Source organism: Protopterus annectens, chromosome 7.part0, assembly GCF_019279795.1.
Source record: "Protopterus annectens isolate FY-2018-M chromosome 7.part0, PAN1.0, whole genome shotgun sequence".
NCBI classification, from domain to species: Eukaryota; Metazoa; Chordata; order Ceratodontiformes; family Protopteridae; genus Protopterus; species Protopterus annectens.
This window is the reverse complement of record NC_056739.1, coordinates 154,086,394-154,102,105: the sequence shown is the minus strand read 5'-3', so window position 1 is coordinate 154,102,105 and position 15,712 is coordinate 154,086,394. Positions and strand designations below refer to the sequence as shown.

At 38.9% G+C, this 15,712-nt stretch overlaps 1 protein-coding gene across 3 annotated transcripts in view; it reads right to left on the bottom strand.

The window, feature by feature from the left end:
- CACNA1S (calcium voltage-gated channel subunit alpha1 S) overlaps window positions 1-15,712 on the bottom strand; it is a 3,469,037-nt gene that overhangs the window by 1,209,487 nt on the left and 2,243,838 nt on the right. For all 3 annotated transcript variants that reach the window (XM_044076603.1, XM_044076604.1, XM_044076605.1), the window contains one exon: window positions 12,214-12,342. In XM_044076603.1, the coding sequence (XP_043932538.1) occupies window positions 12,214-12,342 (129 nt within the window). The remainder of the gene's footprint in view (window positions 1-12,213; window positions 12,343-15,712) is intronic.

Genomic DNA, 15,712 nt, shown 5'->3' with positions numbered 1-15,712 from the left:
CCTGTTTTTGTTTGTACATATTTAGTCATGCTTCATGACTTTTCCCTGATGTTGTACATATTTAGTCATGCTTCATGACTTTTCCCTGATGTTGTACATATTTAGTCATGCTTCATGACTTTTCCCTGATGTTGTACATATTTAGTCATGCTTCATGACTTTTCCCTGATGTTGTACATATTTAGTCATGCTTCATGACTTTTCCCTGATGTTGTACATATTTAGTCATGCTGCATGACTTTTCCCTGATGTTGTACATATTTAGTCATGCTTCATGACTTTCCCCTGATGTTGTACATATTTAGTCATGCTTCATGACTTTTCCCAGATGTTGTACATATTTAGTCATGCTTCATGACTTTTCCCTGATGTTGTACATCTTTAGTCATGCTTCATGACTTTTCCCCTGATGTTGTACATATTTAGTCATGCTTCATGACTTTTCCCTGATGTTGTACATATTTAGTCATGCTTCATGACTTTTCCCTGATGTTGTACATATTTAGTCATGCTTCATGACTTTTCCCTGATGTTGTACATATTTAGTCATGCTTCATGACTTTTCCCTGATGTTGTACATATTTAGTCATGCTTCATGACTTTTCCCTGATGTTGTACATATTTAGTCATGCTTCATGACTTTTCCCCTGATGTTGTACATATTTAGTCATGCTTCATGACTTTTCCCTGATGTTGTACATATTTAGTCATGCTTCATGACTTTTCCCTGATGTTGTACATATTTAGTCATGCTTCATGACTTTTCCCTGATGTTGTACATATTTAGTCATGCTTCATGACTTTTCCCTGATGTTGTACATATTTAGTCATGCTTCATGACTTTTCCCTGATGTTGTACATATTTAGTCATGCTTCATGACTTTTCCCTGATGTTGTACATATTTAGTCATGCTTCATGACTTTTCCCTGATGTTGTACATATTTAGTCATGCTTCATGACTTTTCCCTGATGTTGTACATATTTAGTCATGCTTCATGACTTTTCCCTGATGTTGTACATATTTAGTCATGCTTCATGACTTTTCCCTGATGTTGTATATATTTAGTCATGCTTCATGACTTTTTTCCAGATGTTGTACATATTGAGTCATGCTTCACGACTTTTCCCCTGATGTTGTACATATTTAGTCATGCTTCATGACTTTTCCCCTGATGTTGTACATATTTAGTCATGCTTCATGACTTTTCCCTGATGTTGTACATCTTTAGTCATGCTTCATGACTTTTCCCTGATGTTGTACATATTTAGTCATGCTTCATGACTTTTCCCTGATGTTGTACATATTTAGTCATGCTTCATGACTTTTCCCTGATGTTGTACATATTTAGTCATGCTTCATGACTTTTCCCCTGATGTTGTACATATTTAGTCATGCTTCATGACTTTTCCCGATGTTGTACATATTTAGTCATGCTTCATGACTTTTCCCTGATGTTGTACATATTTAGTCATGCTTCATGACTTTCCCCTGATGTTGTACATATTTAGTCATGCTTCATGACTTTTCCCCTGATGTTGTACATATTTAGTCATGCTTCATGACTTTTCCCTGATGTTGTACATATTTAGTCATGCTTCATGACTTTTCCCTGATGTTGTACATATTTAGTCATGCTTCATGACTTTTCCCTGATGTTGTACATATTTAGTCATGCTTCATGACTTTTCCCCTGATGTTGTACATATTTAGTCATGCTTCAGGACTTTTCCCCTGATGTTGTACATATTTAGTCATGCTTCAGGACTTTTCCCAGATGTTGTACATATTTAGTCATGCTTCATGACTTTTCCCTTGATGTTGTACATCTTTAGTCAGGCTTCATGACTTTTCCCTGATGTTGTACATATTTAGTCATGCTTCATGACTTTTCCCCTGATGTTGTACATATTTAGTCATGCTTCATGACTTTTCCCTGATGTTGTACATATTTAGTCATGCTTCATGACTTTTCCCTGATGTTGTACATATTTAGTCATGCTTCATGACTTTTCCCTGATGTTGTACATATTTAGTCATGCTTCATGACTTTTCCCTGATGTTGTACATATTTAGTCATGCTTCATGACTTTTCCCTGATGTTGTACATATTTAGTCATGCTTCATGACTTTTCCCTGATGTTGTACATATTTAGTCATGCTTCATGACTTTTCCCTGATGTTGTACATATTTAGTCATGCTTCATGACTTTTCCCTGATGTTGTACATATTTAGTCATGCTTCATGACTTTTCCCTGATGTTGTACATATTTAGTCATGCTTCATGACTTTTCCCTGATGTTGTACATATTTAGTCATGCTTCATGACTTTTCCCTGATGTTGTACATATTTAGTCATGCTTCATGACTTTTCCCCTGATGTTGTACATATTTAGTCATGCTTCATGACTTTTCCCCTGATGTTGTACATATTTAGTCATGCTTCATGACTTTTCCCTGATGTTGTACATATTTAGTCATGCTTCATGACTTTTCCCCTGATGTTGTACATATTTAGTCATGCTTCATGACTTTTCCCCTGATGTTGTACATATTTAGTCATGCTTCATGACTTTTCCCTGATGTTGTACATATTTAGTCATGCTTCATGACTTTTCCCCTGATGTTGTACATATTTAGTCATGCTTCATGACTTTTCCCCTGATGTTGTACATATTTAGTCATGCTTCATGACTTTTCCCTGATGTTGTACATATTTAGTCATGCTTCATGACTTTTCCCCTGATGTTGTACATATTTAGTCATGCTTCATGACTTTTCCCTGATGTTGTACATATTTAGTCATGCTTCATGACTTTTCCCTGATGTTGTACATATTTAGTCATGCTTCATGACTTTTCCCTGATGTTGTACATATTTAGTCATGCTTCATGACTTTTCCCTGATGTTGTACATATTTAGTCATGCTTCATGACTTTTCCCCTGATGTTGTACATATTTAGTCATGCTTCATGACTTTTCCCTGATGTTGTACATATTTAGTCATGCTTCATGACTTTTCCCTGATGTTGTACATCTTTAGTCATGCTTCATGACTTTTCCCTGATGTTGTACATATTTAGTCATGCTTCATGACTTTTCCCTGATGTTGTACATATTTAGTCATGCTTCATGACTTTTCCCCTGATGTTGTACATATTTAGTCATGCTTCACGACTTTTCCCCTGATGTTGTACATATTTAGTCATGCTTCGTGACTTTTCCCCTGATGTTGTACATATTTAGTCATGCTTCATGACTTTTCCTGATGTTGTACATCTTTAGTCATGCTTCATGACTTTTCCCCTGATGTTGTACATATTTAGTCATGCTTCGTGACTTTTCCCCTGATGTTGTACATATTTAGTCATGCTTCGTGACTTTTCCCCTGATGTTGTACATATTCTGACATATTCTCACAAACGTTCTACCAGAAAGACTTACACCAGTAAATGGAAAAGGTTTTCCTTTTGGGCCCGTGAGAGAAACCTAGATCCTTATACAGCTCCCATATCTGCCATTTTGGAGTTCCTTATTCAGTTGTTCCATCAAGGCTCAGCAGCTGCCACTATTAAAGTTCAACTGGCAGCTATTTCTACTTTTCATTTGGCTAATGATCCTAACCTTATGGCACATAGATTGTGTAGAGCTTTCCTTAAAGGGGCCACTTTATTACGACCTCCATTCATGGATCCTGTGGCACCCTGGGATTTGAATTTTGTACTTCAAAAACTTACCTCAAGCCCTTCTGAACCTTCAGCAATTTGTGACCTCAAATTCCTATCTTGGAAAACTATATTTTTAGCGGCCATTACATCTGCAAGGAGGGTCTCCAAACTGCAAGAACTCTCCATTAAGCCCCCTTATCTGGTGTTTCACAGAGATAGGGTTTCCTTATAGACCAACCCTTCTTTTGTTCCTAAGGTTTCTTCTCTGGCCAATATTAATAAGTCCAATGAATTGCCTGTTTTTTTCCCTAATTTTTCTTTTAAGGCAGAGTACAAATTCCAGCAGCTTGACGTGCATAGACAATTGTGTTTTTATCTCGACAGAACTAAGAATTTCAGAAGGTCAGATCAATTGTTTATTTCCTTTTCGGATGCAAGGAAGGGCCTTCCAGTCTCCAAAACCACATTGTCTCACTGGATTTCCAGCTGCATTTCCTTTGTTTATACGTCCAGTGGCAAAGATCTTCCCTTCAAGGTGGAAGCTCACTCTACCAGATCTGTTTCTACTTCGGTAGCCTTTCAAGCAAAGATTCCTATAGATAACATCTGTGCAGCAGCAACATGGGCTTCACTTCATACATTCATTACTCACTACAAATTGGACGTGGCTTCCAGGAACAGGTCTTCCTTTGGTTCCACAGTACTCAGGAGTATTTTCCAGTGAGCCACCCAAGATAAAGGTGATAGGGACGCTGTCCCAAGTGTAAGAATGAAGGCAAGATAGGACTACAGAACATAAAGAAGTTATGTACTTACCATAACGTTTGAGGTTTGTAGTCCATCTCGCCCTTCATTCTTACGAACCCTCCCTCCTGCCCCCTCCTTGAGGACCTGGGGGTAGTGTGACTACTGCCTCATCTCTATGTTGAGACCTTTTTATATGGTTTGTTCTTTGTCTCTGTATATTTACTTCTTGCAGCAAACAAGATCTGGGATATGTTACCAGTGCATTATGGGATACCTCCTAGCCACAAGCCAACCAGAAGATTTTGAGCTAGAGAATTGCCGAGTTGGAGCCGAGGCTCTGAACCCAAGTGTAAGAATGAAGGGTGAGATGGACTACAAACATCGAACCTTATGGTAAGTACATAACTTCTTCTTCTGTCCTCAGAGAATAAATATGACAGTGACAATTCGAAGATATGCATCACAGGGCTGCCTATGAACATCTGTGCAGTGTAATATAAGTTATCCTCTCTTAGAATACTTAAGGAAAAATAGTGGAAGGTGTTTTGACTGATTTGCATGTGTCTATATAGAACATGAAAAAAGGATTTGTATGCATGGAAACTGTCTTTAAGAATCACACAAGGGAGATGCAGAGGTAATGCGCATAACTCAAAAAACTCACATTCTTCTGGTTGATGTAGCTGTAAAGATTAAAACTGGTGCAAGGGTGATGTATGTTGTTTTACCACAAAATACAAACTCCACATAGGAAAAGGATCCTTAAATGTAGGTCTGGTAAGAAAGGCATCCTTTAGAAAGGCCTTACACATTTACAAGATGCCATGGACATGGAAATAACACCCCAATGGAATTAAAAAAAAAAAAATACCAGCAATATTCACTTATATAAAACAATATTGGAGACTTGTGACAGGCAGTCCAGGACTGACAGAACAGGTACAGTATAACAGATCCAGGACTTTGCTGAGACCCATTTCAATAAACGATTCTTTTTAATTATATTGTTTTATCTATTATTTGGCTTTGTGCAGAAATGAGAAGCAGGACTACCTAAAACGGACATGTAGGCTGTCAAAGAAACTAAGCAGTTAGACACAGGGAGTGGAGATATGGATGGGATTTGCTGGGATAGTGGTGTTCTGAAGGGCTGAAGGCAGATAGGATTCTCCAAAAGGTGAGGAACCAGACCTATTGACCTGATAAGTTCAAAATGGGAACAACAGAAAAACTCTGAACTTGTCCTGTTTGGCTTTCTGGATACAGTATGGAATCAACAGAAAACAGGAAAAGGTATATAGGAGCCCTGGGGGCCATATGTGGATGAAAGCAAGCATGGGATATTTCCCTGGAGGAGGATGACAGAAAATAAGTCGTACTTGACACTGGTTGGTGAGGCAAAGATTATCAGTAAGGCTGCCTGAAATGAGGGACCACTCAAGTGGCATCAAACGATGACAATGACGTCCATCTGCTAAAGCTTTTCCAGGATTGGGGTTTGCAATCAGAATGTGGCTGGTTAGCAAAGTCCTTCTCACACCCTCACTGCTTCTTGCAAAGAGGGTATAAATGAGCCCTCCTTGCTTGTTGATATACCAAACCACTTCCATGTTGTCAATATGAATAACTACTGCACCTTGGGTTAGGATGCCTTGAAAGAGAAAGGACTGCCCTTATCTCAAGTACACTCGTATGCAAAACAGACCTAAGTTGTGACCATACATCTTGGATAGTCTGCCCTTGCCAATGCTCTCCCCACTCTAAGATACAGGCATCCATACTGACAGCCACAAGAAGGATAGGTATTTGAAGTGGAATGTCTACCATTAAGTTTGGAGTGTGGAGCCACCATCTTAGGTGTGCTTTGCAGGCTCTGAATATTTTTTTATTTATGTGTAGAGGCATGGGATCTGAAACATGAGACCACTGAATTCTTAACATCCTATGAAGTATTCTCATGTAAAACTTTAAGAAGGGCTAGATGGGAATCATCTGTGTCATCATCCCCTGGACCTTTAGGCAATGAAATACTATGATAAAATGCAAATGAAAAATATGGCAAAGTAACTTCTGAAGTGGTAGAAGATGGTCCATTGGTAAGTGGGCCGTGCTTGCAGCTATGTCAATACTGCAATTTATGAATGCTGGCAGCTGAATTACTTTATCAGTGACTTAGCAGAATGTGCTATTATTCCAGAGGACAGAAACAATGTGATCAGACACTCCTGGATATACATCAGCCTGCTCAAGGCGGCTGCAGCAAGAAAAGAGTTCAGTAGGGAAATACCTTCACTATTTTCAACCTCTGTTCCACCGTAGTTACAAACATGCAACTTGTTGAACACCCTCCAGGCTGAAGAGAGACCAAATGGAAGAGATCTGGATTGCTCAAGACTGGTTGCTACCCAGAAGTGTGGATATCACCCGGACTCCTTCCCTGTGTTAATGTATAGGTAGACATCTTTGAGGTCCAAACAACACATCCAATCCCCTTCTGACAGAAATGGGGGGATGGTTAGCACTACCACAATCCAAAAGGTTTCTTTTGAAATTAACTGGTTTATGCCACTCAAGTCTGGGATACACCTGAGGTTTTTGTGTTCCTCTGGAACCATAAATACTCTGGAATAATAACGTAACCCTTTATGCTCTGGTGGGACCTTTTGGAGTAATTTTTTTTTCTAGAACTTTTTTGATGAGGTGGAATATCAGGCAATGACTAAGAATAGGGCTGTGGACAGATGTAAAAAGGGATGGATTGCACATCCTCTGGAAACTTCTGCCTCTACCAGTTGTCTTACATTATGGCCAGCTCGCACAGTCAGGTGAAGGGGAAGATGGCTTCTGACTGCCTCCAAGGTGGGACAATCAGACAAGACTTCAGGGTTTGACTTCTTTTACCTGTGAAAGGGAACCACAGCTTCCCATGACGTTGCAGATTATCCCTACCTCTGTGGATGACTGTTCTGAAAGTTGCCTCAGAAATCACTCCTTTCAGACTTTATGGTCTATTGCTGTTGGCCACACCTAAACCAAAGCTAACATGGGCTCCATTCTTTCTTTAAGATGGAGCAATAAAGATAATGAAATCTAACACTAACAGCAGTTATGGTTTTACATATTATCTACGTGTGTTTGTAGGTTTGGTCTAAAAAGTGTTGCCTCATCAAAGATAGAGCTTAAAAAAGTCACCTTGGTGTCTTTAGAAAGCTTGTTAGCCATGACCAGGCATTTCATTCCATCACTATGTTGGAACCAGCAGCTCAGACTGAACCTTCAGCTGAGCAGTACACTACTTTAACCATTCAGACTGAACCTTCAGCTGAGCAGTACACTACTTTAATCATTCAGACTGAACCTTCAGCTGAGCGGCACACTACTTTAATCATTCAGACTGAACCTTTAGCTGAGCGGTACACTACTTTAATCATTCAGACTGAACCTTCAGCTGAGCGGTACACTACTTTAACCATTCAGACTGAACCTTCAGCTGAGCGGTACGCTACTTTAATCATTCAGACTGAACCTTTAGCTGAGCGGTACGCTACTTTAATCATTCAGACTGAACCTTTAGCTGAGAAGTACATTACTTTAATCAGGAAGTTCAAACTAGAGGGTACAACTGCCACCCATGACTGTAACTTGTGTTCAAACTGTCCATATAGTCTAGTGACCGTTATACTTTATTTGACATCCCCAGATTAAGGAGCAACATGTGGAACAGGACACAGCTGAAGAAGATTTGCAGCATGATGATACTCTGGAGCCATTTGTAGGAGACCAGTACAAAAGTCCAGTTGAAGTTCCACATTAAGGGAAGGAGCAAGAAACAGTAGTAACTCTGACACAGGTAGTGCTGCAGAATGATGGGCCGAAAGGTTCCCATATGATGGTAAACAATTTTATCATTTTTACAGGTGGTGTATCCACCCAGGAAGGTGGTTGAGGGTGTGTGAAATTCCTCTTGCAATATCTTTTGAAGAAATTATGTTAGGTCAGTGCACTTTTCCCCTCTGTGCTTCATCATTTATGATATCCCCAAATATGCGGTTATCACAAGTGGATGGAGAGAATCTGTGGCCTCCTCTATGCTGACATATGGGATGGGTGACTCAATAAGTGTATTCAAGGTCCCACCAAAAGGCTTTAAGATGTTCTGTCTTGTTGTTCAACAAGTGATACTGCAAGGGGCTGAGGCAAATGAGCATCTGAAGCATGAATTGGGTACGAAATTTAGAATGGAACAAGTACTGAGGGAGGCATATGCAAGAGCAAATACACTGCCACAGCTGATGATGCCAACATCATGGTAGGTATCCAAGGCATTGGTACTTGCTATTGGAAAGTCAACACAGCTAGGGTCAGAAATGTCACTGAAAGGTTCAGTACCAAACTTAACCCTGAAGTGCTGGCCCCTCAACAGTGGGAGTAATAAACCTGTTTGTGACAGCAGAGCCAATGCCAAGGCCTCTGATGCAACAGCATTGTTAACAGAAAACTGTCGATGCTGAGAGCTGTGATCCTGACATCAACAGCACAGACAATACTGAAGGGTCTTCTTATGTTGACGATGATACTATATGGACTGAAGCTAACCTCCATATCACCGGTGCCAGTATCACACAGGTTGGCAAGGAAAACTGGGAAGACCTAACTTGAATAAGAACAGTGAAAAAAGCTGCTACCTCCCTGAAATCAGAGGGGTACCACATGGCACATATCCGTGTTTAGACCTCCAGCAACTTGTAGACTATTTAAACAGATAAAACAGAAAAAGACCTTGCTGATTTTGGTCTGCAAGTCATTATATGAGGCATCTCTTTGTCAGTCAGGGAAGTCATATTGTGCAATTTCATAAGCTTGAGAGTTGACTTACCAGATAAATGTGTAATACGTCTTTGTAAGTAAATGATAATTATACTCATTATTCTTGTATTATACCTACTATCACATTATGAATTGCGAATAAATACTATGTTTTAACTCACTTATTAAACACTGCTAATGTTTACTAATTGTGTACTGCCTCTGACCCAGGTTGTAGTTGAAAAGCAGAGGTAGCTGGCAACTTCAAAGCAGGGGAAATGAATAGCTGCGGCTAATTGGAATGGGGTTGGACTTTATTAGGGTGGGGTCAACTGTGAGCATGGTTACAGTTTTACTTACATAAATGGTCCTACACTAGTGCACATGCTAAATAGTCTTGCAGCACAAGTACTCTTCAAAACGCTTCAGAGTTCGGTTCAAATATTTAACATACAGAACAGGATCCAGTAAAAACACAAAACTTAAAACATGTGAAAATACTTACTGAAGCAGGTGCATCATGTAAACTCAGGTACTCTACTGTCATAAATTACTTTTGTATAGAGACCACACATGAAAAGTGAAAAAGGAGCACAACACCAGGTTACAGCAGTGCCCACAGCGTACATGTATCCATGTTATGCATACACACCTAGATAGCACTTGTTTGATTCATAAATGTCTGTATGGATAAAAACATTAATTGGAAACTCTTTTATTTTCAAGCTGTACAAGCAGCAGCTATGCAGAAAACACACAAAGAAGAGTACAGACAGGACCAAAAATCTAAGATGCTTCATTGATCATTGGCAGTTTTTAACTTTTGTTATAAGTGGCTTATAACTAAGTCCTGCCTTCAAAGCCATTCAGGAACTTGACACAAGAGTAAGGAAATTTGTGGTACAGGACAGATAACCTGTATCACGATACTATTAAGATGTCATTTGTATGTATCTCATCACCGAGATGGAGGAAAAAAAAGCAGGAAATGTTGAAGAAAGACCTCAACACTTGGCAAAACTGAAAAATAGTGATTTTTTTTATTTTTATTTTGTTATATCTATCTGTTTAGTTATCTATCTGTGTATCATCTATCTATCTACATATCTGTGTACCTGTATATTTTTGTTTTTACCTTTCTATCCAGACAGGCTGCTGGTGCATTTTGTTTCTGTAAGTGAAATAGTAATCCCCCAAATGACAAAACGAACAGTAAGAATGATTAAACAGTCTGTACAGCCAAAAGAAACTGATCTAACTTCAGGAGTTTCACACATCTTTATTTAGCTGCTGAAAGATTTTTTTTTAGATTACCACTTAAGTGTTAGGGGCTAGCCCCTTTGCATAAAACTTGTTTTTATTTTCTTAACTGTGCTTTTGTTTAGGTAAGGTTCAATCATATGGGATCGATATTTTGTGATTTGAAGATGTGGATGCAAAATGGAACACCACAGACCCATTTATATAGGCTCCATGAGGTTGACTGATCATGGCTATGATCGACCTATTTATTGTTGACCCACTTTGTTCAACAATGTAAATGGTCAACAGTTGTGTGATACAGAATAATACCAGGGAAAGGAGAATATGTTTCTTCTCTGGGCATTGTGCAATCTTATGAATTAGTATATATAATTAGCAGGGGATATGGCGATACAGGGGAAGTAACCAAGAAGCATACACAGAAGAGTGCTGACATTAACCATGTCAACATAAAGGAGAATTGACCTTTCTCATATATATATATATATATATATATATATATATATATACGTACATACATATATATAAAGGTAAATAAATGCATGACTTTTGCGATCACTGAAACCTACTCAAAACTTCACGGAATTTAAATATACTGTCTCTGCAGTCACACAACTGAGGAGAAAGAGGAAAACTCCTGAATTATATTACAGTCAAATTGCTGAAGTTAAACTGTAATATAATTCAACCACTTTCACCACAGATGTAAATCACTAAAAACACTGGCACAAGATTGTTGTGTTCCACAACCAAACTAATGGCACCCCTATATATATATATATATATATATATATATATATATATATATATATGTGTGTGTGTGTGTGTGTGTGTACTGTACATACATGTAGTATGTATTCACACACATGTATAGATACATAAAAACACACATTTATATATATATATATATATATATATATATATATATATATATATATATATACACACACATGTATATATATATATATATATATATATATATATGAGTTTTATTTACTTTATTATTTTAGTGTTTTAAATAGAAGAAGTTTTATTTTTATATATATATATATATATATATATATATATATATATATATATATGGGTCTACTTGAAAACACCGACATGCCAAAACACCGATGACGAGAACACAGAGACCGGAAGATCGACAACTGAGATGACCGACAGTTTAAATGCCCGACACTGAGAACACCGACATGTTAAGGTAAGTGTGCGATAGTGACAGACTTTAGGGTTAGGGTTGGGTTAAGTGAGTTAGGGTGTGGGTTAGGTGAGTGTGCGATAGTGACGGACCTTAGGGTTAGGGTTTGGGTTAAGGTTAGTGCATAGATAGTTGTGTATGTAAGGTTTAGTGTGGGTTTGTAAGGTTTTTGGTGTACTTGAAACAGACACGGAAAGAATTTCACTGGTGGCCAGCAACAGCTATTACAGGCAAAGTCAGCTTATAGTACTTGTTTAAGGTAGACATTTCTGACCAGTAAGACGAGAATAGGCTTGGACATACCTAATGATGATCAGGACGTTCACGCAAAGGATGGCTATTTTATAACATCAGATCTGTAGATGTTAGCTGCTTAAGCAGGAGGGTTAACCTGGAGATGGGGTTTAGGCAGATCACTTCTTGGTTTGTGTTTTTTTTGAATAAGGTATCCATTCTTTTAATGCAGCAGTTGACAAATCAGACAAATTAAAGACATCAATTTTAGGCCATCAGCCACATGATCCTTACCTGAAAAGATTTGATAAAGGTCCACAGGAGTGTACGGACTCCTTCACCTCGACTTAACAGCTTCACCAGCCTCATGACTCGGAAGAGCCGGAAAAAGGTAATGGAAATCCTGGATGTGTCTTCAGAATCCTGAAAGTAATTATATCATTTTAGTCATAAGACAGAAATTGAAATATATACTGCAAGTTTGTAAGACAGACACCATATGATGAACTTGAATTTAGTCATCACTACAACTTAAATATCATGTTAAGGACTAGTCTCTAATATAAGTACCAGATTACATTTAGTGGGCATTAGGAACATGCTACGGTATACAGGTAATGACAGTGCCTTTATGCCCTAAAGAACTGTATTAAACTTCTTTAATTTCCTCCCTGCCTTGGCTCATCAGGTGTATAAAATGGCTTTTAATAAATTTTTGGAGGAGAAGGGGATGAAAGAAGTGAAATGATGTGTACAACATGTATTACTTTAAAATAATGCATCACATGGTGGAAGAACTATTAAATAATATGTAACGCATACCAATTGCATAAGGAAAATGGAAGGCATACATTTTGTAGAAAGGCTCAAAGTATTCAGACTGTACACACTAGAAAAGCTATACTATGAGGGCATGACAATGTATGTGGCTCGATGGTGATACAGAAATGAAAATGAAGGATTAAGGAATAAGATTTAAATTTAAGATTGGGAGAGGGTGATAGGGCACTGTACTGTCAACAGTAGTGTTACAGCGTAGCTCTACAGAGGGGTTTAAAAATCCCTGTAACAGCTAAAATACACAGGATTAGGTGTAACATTTTTGTGTGTGCCTTCTATCATCACTAAGGGCTTTTCATCCAGAAAAAAGGAGGTCATTGTCCCACTGTACTCGTCCCTCATTAGACCCATTATGAAATACAGCGCCCCATTTGGTATGTACCTCTCAAGACATCTGCAACAACTGGAAAGGCAGCAGAAATACCTCACTAAAAGAATTACAGGCCTAAAGCAGATGCCCTACGCTGACCACCTTAAAAAAACTCCAGCTATACTCTGTCGCATATCGTCTACTCATAGGCGATCTCTGCTTAACATACAAGGCCATGTCAAACCTAGAGCTATTGGACATGCTACACTTAAAGAAATCACAATCCCTCAGAGCCACACACTCCAGGAATCTAAACCTATGTCACAAGATAGGTTGCCAAATGGCTTACTGACAGAACCCACACTGTGAAAGTAGCAGACTCCAAATCAGACTTCGAACCAGTGACAAGTGGAGTACCACAGGGTTCAGTCCTGGGTCCTCTCCTGTTTGGTATCGACTTCTCTGAAGTACAGGCTAACACAGAAGGTCTTTGGCTAACTAAGTTCGCAGATGACTGCAAACTAGGAGCCATAATCGAAACTCCTAACGATGTGGGCATCCTACAAAAGGGCCTCACTGAGACAGATGCCTGGTGTTAAAGCCATGGTCTCAAGCTCAGTGTCAAAAAGTGCACTGTCATCCCCTTTGGTAAAAACTCTGTACCCATGAACTACCACGTAGGTGGTAATCTACTTAACACCGAAAGTGGGATAAGAGACCTTGGGACACAGGTGGACAGTAGTCTCTCCTTTGATAATCACATCGCCACAGCAGTCAGGAAATCCTTCTATGTGGCACACCTCATCACAAAAGGTTTCTCATCCAGAAAAAAAGAGGTCATTGTTCCCCTCTACTCATCACTCATTAGATCCATTATAGAGTACAACACCCCTTTTGGTATGTACCTTACAAGATATCTACAACAACTGGAAAGGCTGCAGAAATACCTCACAAAGAGGATTACTGGCCTCAAACAGATGCCCTACACAGACCATCTCAAAAATCTCCAGCTTTACTCCGTCGCATATCGCCTACTCAGAGGCGATCTCTGCCTAACATACAAAACTATGACAAACCCAGAGCTGTTGGACATGTTCCACTTAAAGAAATCCCAATCCCTCCAAGCTACGCTCTCTAGGGACCTAAACCTTGTCACCACAATAAACAGAACGTGCTGGAGGGATAGATTCCTGTCCCAGAGACTTCCCATACTCTGGAGCAGACTACCTATGTATGTCAAACAGAGCTCCTTATTAGCACTCTTCAAGAAAAATCTTGATGATTGGATGGGTAATAGGAAATTCACCCCAGGGATCACTTATGTGGCTCTGTTTGACAGGGGCACAGGAAAATAATTTTCTTGGGTGGCGAAAGCCAAGGTACCTTTTTGACTAGGCTTGTATAGGCCCTAGGGCCAATAGCCTAGTACCTATCTGTGAACCTATGAACCTTGTCATCACAATAAATAAAACATGTTGGAGGGATAGGTTCCTGACCCAGAGACTCCTCAAACTCTGGAATAGACTGCCCATACATGTCAAGCAGAGCGCCTCTTTGGCCCTCTTCAAAAGGAACCTTGACGATTGGATGGGAGAAAGAAAATACACCCCGGGGATCACGTCAGTCGCCCTGCTAGACAGGGGTCCAGGGAAATAAATAGTGTGGTAAGAAATATCCAGGGAATTGTTATGGCTAGGCTTGTATAGGCCCTAGGGCTGATAGCCTAGTACCAACCTATGAACCTATGAACCTATTTGTTAAGCAGGAGAAAGAACTGATCCACATGGACCTTTTTCAGATTCACCTGCGGGCTCTGTCTTGTTGAGTGATTTGCTCAGAGTCCCAGAGTAAGCAAATGGAGGCTTAGGGAACCAAATCCTAGACTACAGCAACTAGCACATTAAGCCGCTCAAAGCCTTAAGCCTCTTTATTAACTGCTAGACCTTGCCCCGGTCATGCTCCTGTTTATATTGCTGTTAGCCATTAAAACATCCCAATTAACCTTTACATTTTATAAACAATAAACTATAATTAACAGTAAATAATGCTACAGTAACTGTCATTAAATCTTCTATTACCTCTCAACTGTCCCTGATTTTGACTCAAATTTTAGCTTTGTCACTCTTAATCCCTTTTAACACTGGTGCCTTTTGAACAAAAGGTGGTGAATTATACTCAATAAATAATGACAATAATTAAGAGCTGATTACTTATTTTACTTCAGGAAATGCATATTAATTCACATTCTCTAATTCTGTTAATGTTTCAAGTTAATAGAACTAATATTTTAAAAGTGTCCCTGATCGTCCCTGATTCTGTTGAGATTTTTCCCTGATTGGTTGAGAGAAAATCAGACTTCTAATAAGATACTGGAAATTGCAAGCCTTTTATTTGGGATAAATAATTAGTATACATAAATGCATCTTTATAATCTGCTTAACTAATAAAGCTATGTTAACTGCTATACTGATAGCTGTTTGCTTTTGCTTGCTTTTATGTGTTAAGGCTATGTGCAAGGTTTCCCGTGGACAAGTATTGGAAGGATAGTATTGTGTTTAGTTTGAGAATCTCCAGAGTTACACTGCTTGAAATGTATTTAGCATTATGCTATTAAGATGATCTAAGGGCAGCAGAGTTCATCCT